At 32.6% G+C, this 20,936-nt stretch overlaps 1 protein-coding gene across 1 annotated transcript; it reads left to right on the top strand.

Annotated features, from left to right (window-relative positions):
- Positions 1 to 990: 990 nt before the first annotated feature.
- Positions 991 to 15,409, top strand: LOC143062475 (retinal homeobox protein Rx3-like). The gene is made up of 6 exons (XM_076234160.1): positions 991 to 1,229; positions 5,856 to 5,984; positions 10,555 to 10,715; positions 12,389 to 12,467; positions 14,244 to 14,465; positions 15,175 to 15,409. The coding sequence occupies exons 1-6, from the start codon at positions 1,028 to 1,030 to the stop codon at positions 15,306 to 15,308; spliced, it is 927 nt and encodes a 308-aa protein (XP_076090275.1). The 5' UTR covers positions 991 to 1,027; the 3' UTR covers positions 15,309 to 15,409.
- Positions 15,410 to 20,936: the final 5,527 nt, after the last annotated feature.

The following is a 20,936-nucleotide window of genomic DNA, read 5'->3' on the forward strand; positions in this document are numbered from 1 at the left end:
GACTGGTTTGTCCTTAACCCCCACCATCCCAACCCGATCATTTCTTATATCTGACACATAGTAACTTGTATGATTTCCCTTTAATAATTTTTGTTGAAACAAACATGTATAACATTAATTCAAATTTATCATCTTTTGATAACGTATTAGAAAAAGTGGCGCGGGGGGGGGGGGGGGGGGGGGATTTCATAAAATTTGAGTAAAATTACAGACTTGATGGATAGAACAACATCCAAATGGGAATTCTACCATAATGAAATAATAAATTGCTAGCAAAACAGCACAAAAGGGGAAAAATGTTGCTGTGTTTTTCATTCCAAATCGAGTAATTGCCGTACTACGAATACTTTCAATGAATTTCTTTCAAACACATGCAGAGGATCGTCACAGTATGAAACGGATTTTTGAAGAATCATAACACCTTGTAAAAATACAGCGTTGGATAGCTCATTTAATTGAATTTCAGGAAGAGACCATGTCATTGGGTCGAGGCAAATTTCATTTGAAATGGATCGTTTTCATTTGACTTGATTAAAGTTCAAATGAATTTGCATTTGTATAGTTTCTTCAATTATAAAATTACAAGCGTAAAAACAGAAAACAGTATTAGTTTCTTTAAGGACGCCAAAAGGAATATAATACCATGAAAATTCCACATCGTTGATATTTTTCCTGACCAATACAAAAGACAAATAATTAACAAGCGTACAATATCTCAAGGAGAAGAACTTCCATCACAGACGAAACCTTGTAAATTTAACGAACTCTAGCATTATCAATTTTACAAAACCATAGTAGTTCACCATGCCCCGATATCTAGATGTTGTTATCTTGCCAATTACCGAACAACACAAAAAGTCCTTGTCATTGGTTAAAAAAAAATCTAAAAAATATCGTTAAGATGCCCTAAAAATTAACTTTTATATCAAACTCAGTTACAGTCACTTAGCCAAAATCAAATCTGTCGCCAAGAAGTAAATTTTATTTAAAGCGCCTTTCTATTACGAAAACATTGAACCGCACTGTAATGGAAAAACGTCAATTAAATGTCTCGACTAATTGCGACAAGAACAATGCGTTTTCTTTACCGTCTGCTGTAAACACATTAGACTTACGCCGATACAGCATTAATGGTATTCTTAGCACAGAAACAGAAGGTAACCTTACAGATGGTCAGACCTTGAATGACTCGGATGGTAATACTGCTAGCTTTGTAGACCGATTCATCGGTAAGTAATTATTTACTTTTGACTCTTTAGTATTTGGCCTAGTTTATGATATCTGTTTTTGAAGAATTTGTCATATGACTGTTTAACAGTCTACTGCAAATTTCTTCGTCTGGCACAACCCAATAAATACATGTTGTAAAGAGTATAAGACATGCCAATTAATACTCTGAGGCCAAATTCAGTTAAAACAAGAAAGATGTTTCTAAAAATCCCTGTCTACAAGTGTAACTTTATCGCAAACTATCGTCTACTTTTGTTTTTGTTATTGTGTCTTTGGAGAAAAACGAGTTTCAAAACATGTGTAACCCAAAACACATTCTATAAGTGTCTTTTCAATTCAGGAGCCCGTAAGTCAGTCGTTTTGCTGATCATGTGAGTCTTTCGTTTGTATTTTGTACATAATTCAGGCTGCAAGATCATAGGTATATATTTCCTCAGATAATTTTTTTTATACCTTGCAAAAATGAAAATTTGACTATCAAAAAATATATAATAAAAATTATGGGTCACCTTGCTATTTTTCCAGCTACGATTCGTTCAAAATTGCCCAAATTTGCTTTGATTGTTCATAAAAAAAAAACACTTTTTTGTGCATAACAAAAAAATCTATGAGATAAAATTTTAAAACAAAACATGAGAAGATATTTACAGCCTTTAATAAAATTAAAAGAAAATATGGTGTCATCGAACTTGTTTTCTTGCTACAAGTAAAAAATTAAATTTCCCTGTCAGTCCAGTATAAATTTTTGTTACAAGAGTTAAAGCCCTTAAATGGCTGAGTTAAAATTGTTTGTCTTAAACCTACAAATATTTGGTATTTGCTTAAACATTTTGGATAAAGCAAAAAATCACTAAGTTTTCTTTAAATAAATAAACAGTCTAACCAATAAATTGCGAATCTGTCTCCAATTTTCAAGATTTGAACAAAGAACTAGACCGATTGTGTACTGCGATTGTACAATCCAAGATAACGATATACCATGAAATGGTCGGAAATTTGTCTCATTGGCAATCATACCACATCTTTTTATGTTTTTATCTATTCTGTGGGACTCTGGCAGGAAATTTTGTATAAATTAGAAAAACTAGCTTATATTCCATTATAGTTATATTCGGATCTCCGCGTGTTATTCACCGTTAATTAAAGTCATATGAAACCTCAAATAAAAAAAAACATGATGCATATGTTTTTTATTCAGTAAGGAATAACTGTAAATTTTTTTTTTCTGTCTATGAAGAACTAACAAAAATGGGGTGCACACTGAATAACCCGCGTATGTTAATTCGAATAGACAGAAAAAAATATTGCAGTTATTTCTTATAATTTAATTCTCAATTCTATTATAAACCGGAGTAAACCATGAAAAAACGTTGATGACGCCACGGTCACATGACTAAATTATGTATATGAGCTGATAAACAAAACAACGTCAGCCAATCAGAAGACGCGTTACATCCAAAATTAAATTATAACAAAATGGATAGTTTTCATTATTAAACTTATGTACATATACTTTTAACTTCTTAATTTGTCCACATTTAGACGAAGTTTACTTTATTAATTGCTTGCTTCCAGTCGGAAGCAATTCGCCGACATATTTTCCGTATGCAAGTGATTGTTGACTATTAGATGACAATCGGTAAACCACGGCTTCAAAACACGACAAAGAATGAGCTGCCATATTTTCACATCATAACAGACCAAGAGAAAAAAAATTGACGATTATGCGATATGTTTGCGGTAACTAGAGGCTCTCAAGAGCCTGTGTTGCTCACCTGTATTTACTGTGCTTTTGAAATCATGTAAAATAAGGTTAAAATCATAATTAATAGTAGTAGATATAAGATAGTATAATGATATCTAACTTGATAATAAAAAAAACTGCAAAATTTCCAAAAAATCACCAACTTAGGGGCAGCAACCCATCAACGGGTTTTCGGATTCGTTTAAAAATTTCAAGGCGGATAGATCTTAACCTGATAAAGATTTAAACCCTGTCAGATTTGCTCTAAATGCTTTAATTTCAGAGATAAAAGCCAAATACTGCATCTTACCCCGGTTCTATTTTTAGCCATGTCAGCCATGTTGTTTGGCAGGCGGGGTTTTCGGACACATTTTAAAAACTATATAACCTAATGATGATTATGGTGAAGTTTGGTTAAATTTGTCTCAGTAGTTTCAGAGAAGAAGATTACAAAAATTTACGAAAAATTGTTAAAAATTTACTATAAAGGGCAATAACTCATTAAGGGATCGACTGAAAATTTTGGTCATGTTGCCCTTTTTTGTAGATCTTACTTTGCTAAACATTATTGTTGTTTACAGTTAATCTTTATCTATAATAATATTCAAGATAATAGTCAAAAACTGCAAAATTTCATAAAATTCACCAATTCAGGGGCAACAATCCAACAACGGGTTTTCAGATTTGTCTGAAAATTTCAAGGCGGATAGATCGTTACCTGCTGAATATTTTTACCCCCATGTTAGTTTTGCTCTAAATGCTTAAGTGTCAGAGATATAAGCCACAAACTGCATTTTACCCCTATGTTCTTTTTTTAAGCCATGTCGGTCATTTTGGTTGGCTTGCGGGGTTTTCGGACACATTTTAAAACGAGATACACTAATCATTATTGTGGCCAAGTTTGGTTAAATTTGGCCCAGTAGTTCATAGGAAAAGATTTTTGTAAAAGTTAACAGACGACGACGACGACGGACGACGGATGCCTAGTGATGAGAAAAGCTCACTTGACCTTTAAGGACAGGTGAGCTAAAAATGATAAAATCTTGCACAGAAGACTAAGTTTAGGATATATGCATGCATTGGTTCAAGAATAGGATAAACATTATTTTTCACCTGTCACTCGTTCCATATGACTTAAATTTCACCAGGGATTTGTTTAGTACAGTATAAAAATCTTTTTAATAACTGAATAATTCTTATTCTTTCTAATGAATTAAATAATTTCTGTCGGGTACAAATAAACAGATTCTCTCGACTTCATCATTCCCTAAGGAACCAATTCTCTGTTGAAACTAATATAAAAAAGGATTTATAAAAATATTTGCTATTTTCTCCCTTGCTGGTCATTGTTGGATTTGTAAAACAGTCTTTTTTAAACAATTTAAACTAAAATTTTCTTATTTCGACAGATCCATCAAAATAATTAGATAATTATTCAAAGTAAAAACATTTAGAAAATTCAAGTAATTCAGTCACCTATTTTGTCTGAAAAGTAATGATAGAAAAATATATATTTGTATATATTTTGTTCGTCATCTCAAATATTGATTTACTAGACGGCAGATATTAAACTAACATAGAATATAAAATGCTATACTAATAGTTTATTGTTATATTTTACAAGTGTGGACACAGATCAATGTGGATTGTATGTTTGGATGTTTGATAGTGTTTTCTGACATAAAGAGGTCTCTGGTTTTCTCACATATGGTTCTATGTTGAACTGTGGTGCACAGTGACTACAAATTTTTACCTGTACCAAACACTAAAATAGCAGTGTCTTTATTACATTTAATAACCAGTAAATATCTATGAGCATTTATACCTCTTATATAAACTGTGATATTTTTACTTTGAACTAGTTTTGTTATACTATATAACAATAATGTTTCAGTTAAGGTTGAGGGTTGAACTCGAACTAAGAAAAGTTTCTGTGATTTCCACGGTCTTCGTTTTTAGTTCGGAGAAAAGCATCATTATCACTCATTGTAAATAACAAATGTATTTAGCCAATTCACGAAATTGTATTTTGAAGGCAAATAAAATTTCTAATTAATTTTAGTCTAGCGATCTTTATATGCCATTATTTCACACAAGACCCGTACAAAAAAATAATCTTCATCTGAAATTTTACCAAAGTGTACGTTTGGAACGTCTTTTCTTCAAATGAGTGGTTCAAAATTTTAATAAAGAATTTTTATTGTTTATGTGTTTATGCTTGTTTGATGAGCATCAAACATTTTATTTGGTTATTGGTAGTGTAATTTGCATATTTGAATTTCATGATTGAATAAAAAAGAATTGATATGATATAAAACACGTTAAATAGTATAACAAAAAATACTGAACTCCAAGGTAAATTTGAAAAGGGGAGTCTATAAAACCTGGAAAACTTAAGCGTTTGACTATACCAACAAATGAAACCAACGGAAAACAAGTGTCATATTCTGACATGGTACATGGGTTTACACCTGGTTTTATAACTAGTTAAACCTCCCACTTGAATGACAGTTGTTTGTAGTTGCGTTATTTTGAAGAAGAAAAATGAGCAACCCAAACTGACATAATTGGTAAAGTTGACAATAATTGGGATCAAGCAGTTAAAGCGGCAATAAAAGCTGTGTAAATCGTGATAATATCAAATATTAATAATTCACAGACTATAAGGCCCACAAAAAAAATCTTAAAAAAACTGTTTTCACTTGTCCGACGATCCCTTTGTACAAGAAAAAACGTTAACTGAATTATAGAAACGTATAAAGACATTTTATTTAGATAGAGAGATAAATGAAAATTAACAAATATATTAAAATCGTCCTGGCTATGAAAATAGAAAATTCACCTTGCATGGATAATATTTTAATTCTTTATGTCTGTTTAGATTACAACAACACCTCAACTGATATACAAAAGACAACAGAATGTTCGGCATACAGTTCGTCTAAACAACTAACACCGACCTACCATACTCTTAATCAGGAAGATAATACCGCAACTCGTCAAATTGATGGTAAGTTTTGTCTAAACCATACGATGCCTCATGTCTCTATTATACACCATCAAGACATCTAATATGAGATGGTTAAAATATGAATGAAAAATTATGCAAAAACAAGGTCTCTCCTTATAACTCAACATTAACTCGATGACTGTGGGTAATTCATTGTTAAAAAGCATCAAAAAGTTCAATATGAAAATTAGTTAAACCCGACAACATCTGCAAAGAAAGATGAAAACAACAGTATTGATTGTTCTTGATTTTTTCTCTTTATATATAAAAAAAATCTCAAAATAAACGCAATAATGCAATTCATGCAATACATGCAATAACAAAATTGTAGCAGTGACGTTACGCACGTTATTGCGTCAGACCAGTCCACACTAATAAACAGCTTTTCTTTAAAACCATAACATAAGTTATATAAAATTTATATCCATAGACTAGACAGGTAGATACTATTCCCCCCACCCCCAAAAAATACTACAAATTGTTCTATCATATTTTACTATAGTCTAAAATAAGGACAACATATAGACAAAACGTCAAAAATATGCGTGTCAGACGTAACAGACTATACGAATAATAACTTTAGGAGGGGTGTTTGTGTTCTTCAAAACAGTGTTATATCCGCGAAAATTCGAATGAATAATATGCTTTATATATAAAGTATTTCAATATTACTGAATATGCGTTCCTGTAACGACCAACGCTATTTTTTTTGGCAAAAACAAATAGTGTTCATTATGGTCAGATTTTGGAAAATGTTAAGTTATCAAAATTTATACGTTTTAAAATATAAGATTATATGAAATTTCGTTTGTGTAATGATTATGCTCATACAAGTATATAGGTAGACCATATCAGAATCTAATTTTTGCAGCACTCACACAACCTATAAAATTGCAACGGCTTCTGGCAAAAAATGTCTTGCAAGATGTCCAATGACGGATTTCGGCGCTTTTTACAAATAAACTGTCATTTGCGGCGACGTTATTTATTGCAAATTTAGATTTGTTGCATGCTAAATAGTGCTTTTCCGTAATTGTACTTTAACTCTACAAAACAGCTACACAGTTTTTGATAATTTTCGTAGTCAAAACGACTTCGTTTTCAAAGAAATGAAATGTCTTGCAAGTTTGTCCACTGAACGGTTTTTGTACGTTTTCAACGTTGTCGAGACGCTATATTCACGGTGGATCATCTATATATAATTCCTGATAGAATTTTCTTGATAGTCAAATACTAACAACAAGACCACAAAGTATAGAAAAAATCCGATGACCGGGGTTTGTTCGTTAAGATGTGGTTCTTAAGTTGTGAAAAAATTGTGTATTACGAGAGGATAAAAAAATCATCTTTTTCAAATTTTCAATTTTTTTTATTTCTCTGCAATAAGATTCATATATATAAAACTTGAAAGTGAAAATAAAATTGGTCCTGAAGCGTGGTTATATACCTCTCTGGACCACATCATACAAAGCTTGTAAACTTATGAGATGAATATAATTAACTTTTTTAACAATCGTTTCATTTTTTAATCTTATTGTTCCGTTATTAAAGAAAGTAAAGAGAATTTTATAAGTAAGAGTTAGACCCATTTAACTTATAATTCCCGACAAACTTTTTTAATTAAAGCAAAATATATATATTCTTCCTTTTCGGATCTAAATGGGGAAGTATCGCATATTATTAAGTTTTATGTCAATTGGTCTCTGGTAGAGAGTTGTCTCATTGGTACTCATCATACTGTATATATCTTCTCATTTCATACAGACTTATGTACTACCCAAATACGATATATTTTGTTGTTTGTGTCTTACGTTACTTTCAGTGGGAAATATTTCATGCGTATTTAGTACAACCAAACATTAAGAAGTATCCATATTGATGTGCAAAACAAAAATTGCAAGCGAAAGAAAAAAAATATCCCCAATAATCATTAATCGCCGTAAAACGTAAAAATTTGACGAACAACTACCATTTGAGACTCAATATCGTGCGTAACGTCACAGCATTCTGGGTTTGGATAATATTCATTATGTGCTTGGTTTTTTTTTACACGAGGACACATATTCTCTCACGATTAATAAATAGTGCGCCCCATGACTATTTACTCGACAAAGAAGTAATAAGGATTCTTTAATATTTAACGCATTTAAGGATTCATTTATCTTGGTTTGGGAGTATTATTGAAATCATATTAAATCTGCCATAAGAGGTTTATACCGATAAGGCATATGGAAATTCCACAAAACTTCAGATAAGATCGTTTTGAATTTGCTGTTTTCTAATGTCAATTGTATAGCTTCAAATCGCAGAGAGTTTTTTCTTTTTTTTTGAAAATGTAAATATCTCGTATATTTAATTACTGACATTGAGAGGGTTAAAACTGTTTATACGGTATGATGAGTGCCAATGAGACAACTCTCTACTAGAGACCAATTGACATAAAACTTAATAATATAGGGTTATTGCATGAATATTGGGGAATATTGTCCCGAGTAGAATTTTATATTGCACGAGCTTGCGAGTGCAATATATGTTCTACGAGGGACAATATTCCCCAATATTCATGCAATAACCCTTTTATTGTATAGCAATATAATATTTGGAAGTAAAAACTGGTTTATACTAAGATTTTGACGTTGATGACGGCATGAATTTGAAGATTTATTGCACTAGTGCAATATTGGAATTCATTGCACTCTAACTTTTGGTTACTTTCTGTGGGAAATATTATATTACTATACAATAATATGCATTGCAATACTTCCCCATTTAGATCCGAAAAGGAAGAATATATATATTTTGCTTTAATCAAAAAAGCAATCCACTATAAATGAATATGTTTAAACTCAAAAAAAAAAAGCAGCAGAAAAGACAGTGGTTTAAACTTTTTTTAGGTATCCGGTTTCAATTAAAGTCGAGCAAACCGCTCGTATAAATTATGCTGTACGATTGAGCTGCACGAAATGAAAAAAGTACGACGTTATTTATACATTGCATGAAAAATAACGTCAAACTAACGTTACCAAAACCATAGCCAAAACTAACACCAACACCGTACGCGACGTCTGACACATTTATTACACCAGATGCTCGTTTGACAATTGATGGTCAGTGATGTTCGAGGTCAAAATATCTGAAAATCCAAAACATAAAACAAATGTTAAATAATTCAAACAAAAAATTCTCTAAAACTGATATTATCAAGATGCTTGATTTCTTGATTGACAACATATTTGTTACGTTCGGAGGACGTGTTTTTCAACAGACTGTCGGCATTCCAATGGGAACAAACTGTGCCCCTCTACTCGCCGACTTGTTTCTTTATTATTATGAGGCTGACTTCATGCAGGAGCTTCTTAGGAAGAAAGATAAGAAGTTAGCAATATCCTTTAACTCTACTTTCCGCTATATAGATGATGTTCTTTCACTAAACAATTCAAAATTTGGTGACTATGTGGAACGCATCTATCCAATCGAACTAGAGATAAAGAATACTACAGATACAGTTAAGTCGGCTTCATATCTTGACTTACATCTAGAAATTGACAATGAGGGTCGGTTGAAAACAAAACTATACGACAAAAGAGATGATTTCAGCTTTCCAATTGTGAACTTTCCATTTCTAAGTAGCAACATTCCAGCAGCACCTGCATACGGGGTATATATCTCCCAATTGATACGATATTCCCGTGCTTGCATTTCCTATCATGATTTTCTTGATAGAGGTTTGCTGCTCACAAGGAAGCTATTAAACCAAGAGTTCCAAATGGTGAAGTTGAAATCATCCCTTCGTAAATTTTACGGACGCCATCACGAGTTGGTTGACCGTTATGGAATAACCGTTTCACAAATGATATCGGATATGTTCCTTACGTCGTAACTGCAATCCCCTTCCCTTTCATGAATATGACCTACCGAATTAGACTATTTACCGGATTTGTAATCACATAAGCAACACGACGGGTGCCACATGTGGAGCAGGATCTGCTTACCCTTCCGGAGCACCTGAGATCACCCCTAGTTTTTGGTGCGGTTCGTGTTGTTTATTCTTTAGTTTTCTATGTTGTGTCATGTGTACTATTGTTTTTCTGTTTGTCTTTTTCATTTTTAGCCATGGCGTTGTCAGTTTGTTTTAGATTTATGAGTTTGACTGTCCCTTTGGTATCTTTCGTCCCTCTTTTAAATAAAAGATATATCCAAAAAGGACTAAACGTAATGCAAAGCTCGGACATGGAATCAAAGCACGAGGGACAAACATTCATTTATTTAATAAAATTTCAAAAACAAAAAGAAAACTTCAATCTGTATCTTCATGCCAGTACCAGTGAATGCATTGATTACTGGGCAGGTGATACCTCCAGAGATTAGAAACAGTTCATCAGCTGCAGAGGTATCGAACAAGTGCTAGTAATATTAAGAACGGTGTAATGGTGTATGATTGCACCGGTAAAAATGTTGAAAAAAAACCCGGACAGGTGTAGGACTGTTGGATGAATATATTGAAGCTTACAATTTTTGGACATAATTATTCCAATTAATTTCTTTCATTTGCTATGGAAATTTTTTACAGTGGGTCCTACTGGAAAAAGAAAACAGCGTCGTTATAGAACAACGTTTACAAGTTTCCAACTAGAAGAGCTGGAGAAAGCTTTCCACAAAACACATTATCCTGACGTGTTTTACAGAGAAGAGCTAGCCATGAAGATAGATCTTACAGAGGCCAGGGTTCAGGTGATTTAAAAATAAACTTGGTGTATCTCCTGTTCCATTGTATTTGTTTTAATAAAAATTCAAACATGTTCAAATAACATTGAGAATGGAAATGGGGAATGTGTCAAAGAGACAACAACCCGACCATAGAACAGACAACAGAAGAAGGTCACCAACAGGTCTTCAATGCAGCGAGAAATTCCCGCACCCAGAGTCGTCCTTCATCTGGCCCCAAAGCAAATATATACTAGTTCAGTGATAATGAACGCCATACTAAACTCCAAATTGTAAACAAGAAACTAAAATTAAAATAATACAAGACTAACAAAGGCCAGAGGCTCCTGACTTGGGACCGGCGCAAAAATGCGGCGGGGTTAAACATGTTTATGAGATCTCAACCCTCCCCCTATATACCTAGCCAATGTAGAAAAGTAAACGCATAACAATACTTGTTTAAAATTTAGGTAGTGACACCGTAGACAAAACAATGTAATGCGATTACTCCATCATACTCCAGTGTTAAGTTAAAGCGGTCCAAGAACATCCACAATTTTTTTCCCCGAACAGATACAAGCATACCATTTCCGCTATGTTTGAGTGTTGATAATCATGCAGATTGTCTTAGCATATAAAACGATCTAACGTTTACAGTCTTAGCGGTAGGAAGAAAAAGCCAAAAAACACATTCCGAATACGTTTTGTATAACTGTGAATTTTAAGATCTGATAAATTAAGTGACAGATGATCAAATCACATAAACCGCTTTAGAAGAAAACTTAAGGTAACAACAAAAAACTGCGGAAATCGTAAGATCCAAAAGCCAATTTAAGCTCGGTCATTGGTGTTGTGGATGCAGTTTTACTAGCATTGACACATCTAATTTCCATGGATATTAATCGGTTACCCGCTGTCTCAATTTTGAACTACACTTATTGAGTCAAGAAACTTTTGTCAACGATTTTAGTATTGTGTATTTTTATTGTGTAAATGTATGAATTTGTCGGTTATAAAAGCCAAAACGAGCTTATGTTATTGTTTTATGACATGCCGACTTTGAACAAAGCTTTTGATTGAATCATTTGATGTTTAGTATGTAGTTGTATTATCATTGGTAAAGCCTTTTTAACACCAAATAAGAGGAGTTGATTGCTAACGAACAGAAATTAGAATGTTGGTATTCTCGTTTGAATTGTTTCATATTTAGTCATTCTGGTGCCTTTTATAGCCTTCTATCCTGTATGGTATGGGATTTGTTCATTGTTCTACAGTGATTTATAGTTGGCTTGCTTACCTTACAATTTAAGATTTTTACATTTACCAAATGTTGTCAATATACTGGAACTGTCGTCCAAGTGGAAGGTTTAACTAGCTGTCAAACCAGGTATAACCCACAACGTCCTTCGACTTGAAAATACCTGTACCAATTCAATAATATGACAGTTGTTTTCCTTTTGTTCCGTTAATCTGAAGTTTGATTTTGACAGTTTTTATTGACTTTCCCCTTTTTGATTTTACCTTGCATGGAATATGGTGTTTTTGTTTTAAAAAAATCACGTATTTGGACTCTGTTTTGATATTTGTTTCATTGACAATCATAGAACATCTTCTTATCTTTATCTTTGAAAAGGAATTATACTTGCATGTCAATAGCATATATATACGTTCAGTTATACGAGACTGCTTACAATTTTTAGGTTTGGTTTCAAAACAGAAGAGCAAAATGGAGAAAACACCAGAAACTTCTCGAGAGAGACCAAGGATTAAACCAGTCAGGTATTTATATGGTTATATCTATATAATCTTTTGGAGATGCTTTAACTTGACATTAAGCAAGCAACACTCAATCTCTAAATAAAGAATTGTTTTCTCATGATGACACTGTCTTAATTTCTCTCTTATTCATCTTTGTCTGCTTTATCTACTTATATCTATGCTTTTATCTTCCAATCGTATATAAGTCCTATGAAAAACGGATAGGACCAATTTATCCTTTATATGTTTGACCCTCCATGTCAGATTCAGAAAGTTCAGAAAGAAAATCTACTGGAATTTCAATATCAATACTAAGATAAAATTGAGAATGGAAATGGGGAATGTGCCAAAGAGACAACAACCCGACCATAGAAAAAAACAACAGCAATAGGTCACCAACAGGTCTTCAATGTAGCGAGAAATTCTCACACCCGGAGGCGTCCTTCAACTGGCCCCTAAACAAATATATACTAGTTCAGTGATAATGAACGCCATACTAATTTCCAAATTGTACACAAGAAACTAAAATTAAAATAATACAAGACTAACAAAGGCCAGAGGCTCCTGACTTGGGACAGGCGCAAAAATGCGGCGGGGTTAAACATGTTTGTAAGATCTCAACCCTCCCCTATACCTCTAGCCAATCACAGGCACTTGTTTCTGTCAATGTGGGGTTTACTATCCATACCAGTACAAAAAAAAACACAAGGTAGCTAACGGAAATTTTCAATGTGTTCGCTTCAACCAATATTTTTTTTAATTTCCCTTGATTTTTTCACAAATAAAAGTACACCAGTCTGTCGGTAATTGATTTATCTTTACAATGAAACAACTTTCACGTACCTTGAGAATACCCCTCAAACAGAATAACACACTTCAGATTAGAATTATTGACCTTTTTCCAGACCATTGAATTTGTAAGGACTTAACTTCCGGTTAACTTAGGAAGTTAATATAACTGTGTAATCCCATTGGTCACATTTTTCTGGTTACTGGTAACTAGTATAAATAAACAGGTAACCAGATGAATTAAACCAATGGGATTGCACAGTTATATTAACTTCCTAAGTTTACCGGAAGTTAAGTCCTTACAAATTCAATGGTCTGGAAAAAGGTCAATAATTCTCATCTGAAGTGTGTTATTCTGTTTGAGGGGTATTCTCAAGGTACGTGAAAGTTGTTTCATTGTAAAGATAAATCAATTACCGACAGACTGGTGTACTTTTATTTGTGAAAAAATCAAAGGAAATTAAAAAAATGTTGGTTGAAGCGAACACATTGAAAATTTCCGTTAGCTACCTTGTGTTTTTTTTTTTTGTACTGGTATGGATAGTAAACCCCACATTGACAGAAACAAGTGCCTGTGTAGCCAATGTAGAAAAGTAAACGTAAAAGTAAGAGTCTTAGTATAGGTTTATTAAGTTTTTATTTATCCAATGCGACCATAAAATATTAATGGAACCAGTGTTTATACTTAACTTTAGAAGACAATTCACATTTTTCTAAAATAACGAAGTTTGGTTTTAATTAAGAGTATCTTTTCCAAATTTACTCAACCAGCAGAATGATACCTAGGCGATTGCATCTCCACCAAGGTCCGTTTGAGAATTATAGTAAATAACATTTTCATCTTGTTTTCTGTATCATAAGGACCAATCTTTCAACTTTATATGAATGGTAATTTGAAGACTTTAAAATATTCCTAATGTTGTGCTGATTATGCTCTAGAATTTGCTCTTACACAAAAAGTTAAAAGGATTGCATAAACAAATCTTATAGTGTCCTCTTCTTTTTCAGTAATGCCAACAACGAGAAAAGCAGAAAGGTCAGCGGTTATTCGTGGCAATTCTGCATCTACACTTACCCAACTCTCAAATGTGCCACCACTGCCTCTTTCTGGGATGTATTTCCATGGGAACATGGAATGGTCAAGGTCATTTGGCAGTAGCTTAACAAACCAAATGCCTTCTTATCTCCATGGAGGCTTTAGGTATGACAGAAGACAACCACAAAATGGAGGTAAGAATTAAAAAAAAAATATAATTTACAACATCCCAGAAAAACAAGAAATTCAGGAAACTATCAGATATCAGCTAGATAGATTTCTTAGAGGCGGATTTAGAGGTGGCCAGTGGGCCGGGCACCCCCTTTTCTGGAAAAATTTGGTTGATTTTATAAGGAATAACTGAAGCCTGACTGGAGCAGGGCCCCCTCTTAGTCAGTAAGTGGGCCCCAACTTATGAAAATTTCTGGATCCGCCACTGTAATTCTTCTTTAAATAGAACCAAATTGACATAGGTATGTGTTCATAGAAGAAACATAATAATTTAACACACAGTACCACAGTCAATAGTTGATGAATTGAACAAGAGTTGAAATAGCGATACAAGAAAATACATGTTAAGTTTGAAAAAAGATGACCATGTATATGTATAAGGGATGTATTAGATGTATAATTTCAAAGAAATTCATAAATTTTCTTATGCGTCACGTTTCAGAAATTTTGCCAATTATTCAATGGCATATCCTCTTTCCGACAACAAAGCATACTCGAGAAAATGTTTTAGTTTATTTTTCTTGAGAAGGTATACAAGTTTTCATACACATGGACAATTATTGGGAACTGAAGTCCGCTAATGCTAACAGAAACAAATGGAACAAAAGTTACAGTCTTTTGTTCTTAAACACGTAAATAGGAAACAGAAAATAACTGTTTTTTATATTTCAGGTGTTTCACTACCTCAGTGTAATGACTTTCAATATTCGGCAGCTAATAGAGGTTTAGATGGACTGTCTCCTACACAAGGACTAACACAGCTTAGACTAAGAGCTAAAGAACATTCAATAACCATGACACAATAGAATGGCAGTTATATGATTAGTTAGCAGGACTAGATAGATGACTAGAAGTTATACATTGAAGGCATTTGATAAACAACTGCATGTTTAACTCTTAGTCAAATAAAAATGATGCATTAACAAACAGTTATTTCTTGTTCTTTCATTTACCTTGTGTTATTCAATTGATCGAGATTAAAATTGGGATTGAAATAAAAACAATGTATTAACCATGTCATATGCTTATGTGTCTGTATCTGTGGTTGTCTTTTGTCGTATTTTAATACATGTACTAAATTATGGTTATTTAGTCAAATTTAGTGCTGATGGTATTCTCACAGCTTATTGACATCAAGAGCTTGCCAGACTGCATGGACACCTTTCTATTTACACAGACAAAAAATCGTTTAACTGCATTTGGTGATCATGGATATAAAGATATAACGATTGTGATTTGAAAGCCTTCGATTGATAAGAAGCATGACCCTTTTGTTTATACATCAAGTCAATATCACTGGAATGTCGTGGAATTGGAAAAAGATAGGATTTGTCTTTCACTTTGATCTATCTGCTAATCAGTTTTATCGTTCAGTCATATACATTACTTTTACTTTTCTCAGCGGTTTATACAAAACTCATCGTCAAAATAAACGTAATTTTGAAATGGTAGATAGAAAAGTCCACAACATCGACATCTTTGATGTTGATACAGATAACAACAGTGTCCTAAAACTATGAAAATGTCATTTTATAAATTTATCTTGCAGGGTCCATCTGACCTTGACGTCTTTGTTAATTTTTTTCTAAACTGACAAGACCTTCAGGTTAGTCAGTGGTCCCCCTTATTTTAGTTCTGGATCCACCACTGGCTGTTAATGTGGTGAAAAGTGAGAAAATGAAATAAGAGGTGCACACAATTCTGACAAGCAGTTAAGGTAAAAATGGCAGAACCAATAGTGGGACAGGATGAATGAATTGATCAATAAACTCATCCAACGCTATATATCTGCAGCGCTGCTAAAGTAATTGTCTACAAAGGATCTTAATGTAGTTTCAAAAAGAAGAAAAAAATGGTTGCAAACGCATTCCTATTGAGGAATATTTGTCAATATTGTGTAAAGATACCAAGTAAGCTATTCAGGCTTCTTGAGGACTCTAGTTTCAGTATAAACTAATGACAAAATTTATGACACAGCAAGAATCTGTTAAAACTTATTTATACCATTTTTATTCAATTTACAGCTACAAAACAAACCATACAGGGGTAGAAACAATAACATGCAGGTTAAATCAACAGATCTGTAAAATAACTATTTAAATAATAATCTCAATATAGCATATACTTTACAGATCTCTTTACATCTTATCCAAATGATACAGTATATGGTACAATGAATGTAAATACAGTAGTTATTTGCCCCGATAATTACCAGAATTTGAAAGCTATTATTTTTAATAACATTATGAGTATGTAAATTTAGCCTGGTCAGTACAGGATTTAGACATCATATGCACAAGTCTAAATCATTTATATCTTCATTTAACAGCTTTCAATGTCAAACATGTCAAAATGGCCATCTCCATTGTCAGAATATTTAACCATTGAATGATGGTAATTTTGATTATGCTTATCAGATCTACACCCAGTTGTAGCCAAAGTTAACATGCTTATAATAAGAGGCAACAATCCTATTAAGGGCATACGATACAGTTACAGGGAGGGTAATGACATTGCTAACGTAAAATGTTATTTTCGCGACGTCAAACTGTGACATATCGGGAAAAGATACATTTTTCAACTAATTTTTATCATTCAAACTGATTTAATTTCAAAACGAGTTCATGGACACCTCTTTTTTAAAATAACATTTGGATTGATTTCGTATGAAGATTATTTGTACCAATTTTCAAGAAAGTGTAAATAACATGTTTTTTTTTTTAAATTTGATAAACATACAGCAAAAAAATGACGTTTTTATTCTACATGATGAATATTTGATAAATATGAGTTATTTGTAAAAATAAAATGCATAAAGGACAAGGTATGATAAGAGGCGTTTTTGGCCCCCTTCCCAAATAAGTTTATATATACATTATTGATAGCCTTAGTGTAGAAACAATTCAAAACTATAATTTTTTTATGTTCCGGTGAAAGGAAGGTTGCCTAGCAACGGTTTTAATAAATAGCCAAATTATCACGTATGCATTGCTTTCTCATTACACATTAGCATAATTCAAAATAGTATTGTTTGTTTAACAATAACTTGAGTTTGCAAATGAAAAGTCACTTCAATTTCAGTGTAAAAAAATGCTTAGCAACAACCTAGCAACACAAATGTTGCCTAGTAACGGTTCAAAAATTTGTAATTTCGGCCATATGAGGTATACATATAGCAATATTTAAAGATTAAGCTACCGTAAATGATTTTTCTTTTATAAATATGATGTCTGAGTCATTTGAGTCATCATTATTTTTCAAGAAAATGAAATTGACCATAGCAACCTAAAAGTTGCTTAGCAACAGCCGAAAAAGATAGAAATCAAATTGAACTACAGAAAAACCCTTTTGATTTTTAATTGCACAAATTAGAGTAACACAAGGTTATATTGGTTAATACATGCAAGAATTACTAGCAGTAAGAAAGGAAAGTAAGTCAATTGTATATCATGCTGATAAAAAGATTAGCAACCAAAATAGTGCTTAGCAACGATTAAATAATGTTTTTTTTTAATTTGTATACGGAAGTAGGTTTTTTGGTATCATTATTATATCTTGATGAAGTAAATATTAAATCATATGCTGTTACCAAAAACAGGGTTGAGATCTAAAAAAAAATGTTTAACCCCGCTGCATTTTTGCGCATGTCCCAAGTTAGAAGCCTCTGAACATTTTTATAAAACAGAAATTACAGATAATTTAACAAAAAACACCTTGTGTTTATCTTTTAAAATAAAAAAAGTTATGTATTTCTTTCAAAGGAAAAATACGTCCACAAAACCGAGGGTATCACTAGCCCAGTAGTCAACACTTTTTGTGCTGACATGAATTGTCATTGATATGGTTATATTTATAAAACTGTTTACAAATTTTTGATTTTTTTGAAAAACTAAGGCTTTTCTACCTCAGGCATAGATTAACTTAGCTGTATTTGGCAAAACTTTTAGGAGTTTTGGTCCTCAATGCCCTTCAACTTCATACTTTATTTGGCCTTTTTAACTTTTTTGGATTCAAGCGTCACTGATGAGCCTTTTGTAAATGAAACGCGCGTCTGGCGTATATACTAAATTTAGTCCTTGTATCTATGATGAGTTTATATACGTCCACAAGTCCGAATTTTGAGCAAATATCTGAGATTGCAACCTCATTTTACTCCAAAAGTAGCACATGAAGGTATATATTTTATTACATATTTGATTGAATCAGGTAAAAGATGCCCTATATGAAAATTTTCATAAAAATTTCAAAATTCGATCAAAACTGTTCCTTATACCCTTTAGTGTTTTAAATGATAACCATAATTATCATATACTTAGACTAAATAACATATAAATTTTACCGTATGATAATAGCATTAAATTGACGTAAATTCTATATTTTTCGAATTGGTGCTTAGCGGGCTGATATGAAAAGTTTATCACATGCTTCGATTGTTATCACATGCCTTTCCATAACGTTATCACATGGCATTCCGGTAATACTCGGCCAATTCCGGAAAATACACCTCAATGCTCAATCGTAACTACTCGGCCATTCTCGCTACGCAGTACAATAGTTATTTCTTCGTGCAACCAGAAAGGCCGAGTTGTTCCGATTGCTCAATGCTACGTTTTCAGTGAAAAACATTACAAAGTAGTGTACAAAACAATTATTTGAATACTGGAAAGTATATTGTTTAAAATAAAAAAAAAAAAAAAAAAAAAAAAAAAAAAAAAAAAATATTTAATAAATGCATTTTTTAAGTTTTTCTTAAACATAATTTAGAAAGTTTCCTTAAAAGGTTGACTTTTCCAAACAATGATCATTAGGTATATTGTTGAATTATTTTTTGCCGATTCGTCCATATTAAAAATGTTTGTTTTCTATCTCTCTGTTGAGTCATATGATAGAAAGATTTCATATTGCATGTATCAAATTTTGGGCCCGACGGCCGTGAACTTTTTTACTCTTTAAACTTCGGGAACCACATAAAAGGATCAATATGTGAATCTGTTATTTTTCTCTACCGTTGAAGCATATGATAAAAAGATCATAACATGTCATTTTTCATAACCATAAATATTAGCTGCTCAAGAAAGTAAAAATATTTTAAGACATTAAGAGTAAAATTAGATTCAAATAGATGAACAAGAGGCTGTCACAACGACAGCAAACCGGATATATTAACATTTATTTGTGTCCTGTCAATATCACAAGAACCATTACTGATGAATGGTGAAAGTGAAAATCGTCAATATCAAATTTGACCTCCATTTTGTCATCAGTATCAACATATTAAAATTTGAAAAGCTTGGATTGAATGGTTCATGAGTAAATGCAACAACCTGAATGGAAACGCCATTTTACGATCTTTCAAGAACCATAACTCCTGAACGGTAAAAGTCAAAATCGTCATTATTGAACTTGACCTCTATTTTGTCATCCGTAACAACATATTAAAATTTCAAAAGCTTTGGTTGAATGGTTCATGAGAAAATGCACGGACAAGACGGGAAACACCATTTTTCAATCTTTCAAGAACCATAACTCCTGAACGGTAAAAGTCAAAATCGTCATTATTAAACTTGACCTCCATTTTGTCATCAGTAACAGCATATTAAAATTTCGGAAGCTTTGGTAGAACAGTTCATGCATAAATGCACGGACACGACTGGAAACTCCATTTTTCAATCTTTCAAGAACCATAACTCCTGAACGGTAAAAGTCAAATTCGTCATTATTGAACTTGACCTCCATTCTTTCATAAGTAACAACATATTAAAATTTGGGAAGCTTTGGTAGAACAGTTCATGCGTAAATGCACGGACAACTCCATTTTTCAATCTTTCAAGAACCATAACTCCTGAACGGTAAAAGTCAAAATCGCCATTATTGAACTTGACCTTCGAATAGTTGTCAGTAATAACATATTAAAATTTTAAAAGCTTTGGTTGAACGGTTCATGAGTTAATGCACGGACAACATTTGATTGCCGCCCGCCCGACCGCCCGCCCGCCCGCCCGCCGTACATCCCCAAATCAATAACCGACATTTTTGTCACAAAAATCCGGTTAAAAATAAGTACTTGTTGACCTGTTCAACAGTTGAACAAAAGGTCAATTCTATATGTAAGATATAGTTTATCATAAAAGACAACTATTCTAAATAAGAGACACAAATATTTATTTTTAATTTTTCTTATTTCTTAAAAGAGCATTTGTTTTGATAAAACAGGAAAGTCTCATTATCTCAAATTTGCCAAGACGCAGTAACATTTTCATAAAATGTTTTATATATTTGGAAAGAAAAAAATGAAAAATCAATTGCTTCTATTTTCTGCTATGAAATTGATACCTTATCACTGCTTTGATAAGGTAGCACGAGTCTCTGTACTATCTTGTATTTTTGTTTAATTGCCAAAATATTGACTTTTTGCTGATGCTGATAAGTGATTA

The sequence above is a fragment of the Mytilus galloprovincialis genome, chromosome 2, assembly GCF_965363235.1.
Source record: "Mytilus galloprovincialis chromosome 2, xbMytGall1.hap1.1, whole genome shotgun sequence".
In the NCBI taxonomy this organism is placed as follows: domain Eukaryota; kingdom Metazoa; phylum Mollusca; class Bivalvia; order Mytilida; family Mytilidae; genus Mytilus; species Mytilus galloprovincialis.

Bases quoted from the DNA above. Each gene is read 5' to 3' on its own strand.
- LOC143062475 (XM_076234160.1), top strand. From the start codon at position 1,028: ATGGAAAAACGTCAATTAAATGTCTCGACTAATTGCGACAAGAACAAT. The intron at 5,985-10,554 runs GTAAGTTTTGTC...AATTTTTTACAG, and splicing joins CGCAACTCGTCAAATTGATG to TGGGTCCTACTGGAAAAAGA. The intron at 12,468-14,243 runs GTATTTATATGG...CTTCTTTTTCAG, and splicing joins CCAAGGATTAAACCAGTCAG to TAATGCCAACAACGAGAAAA.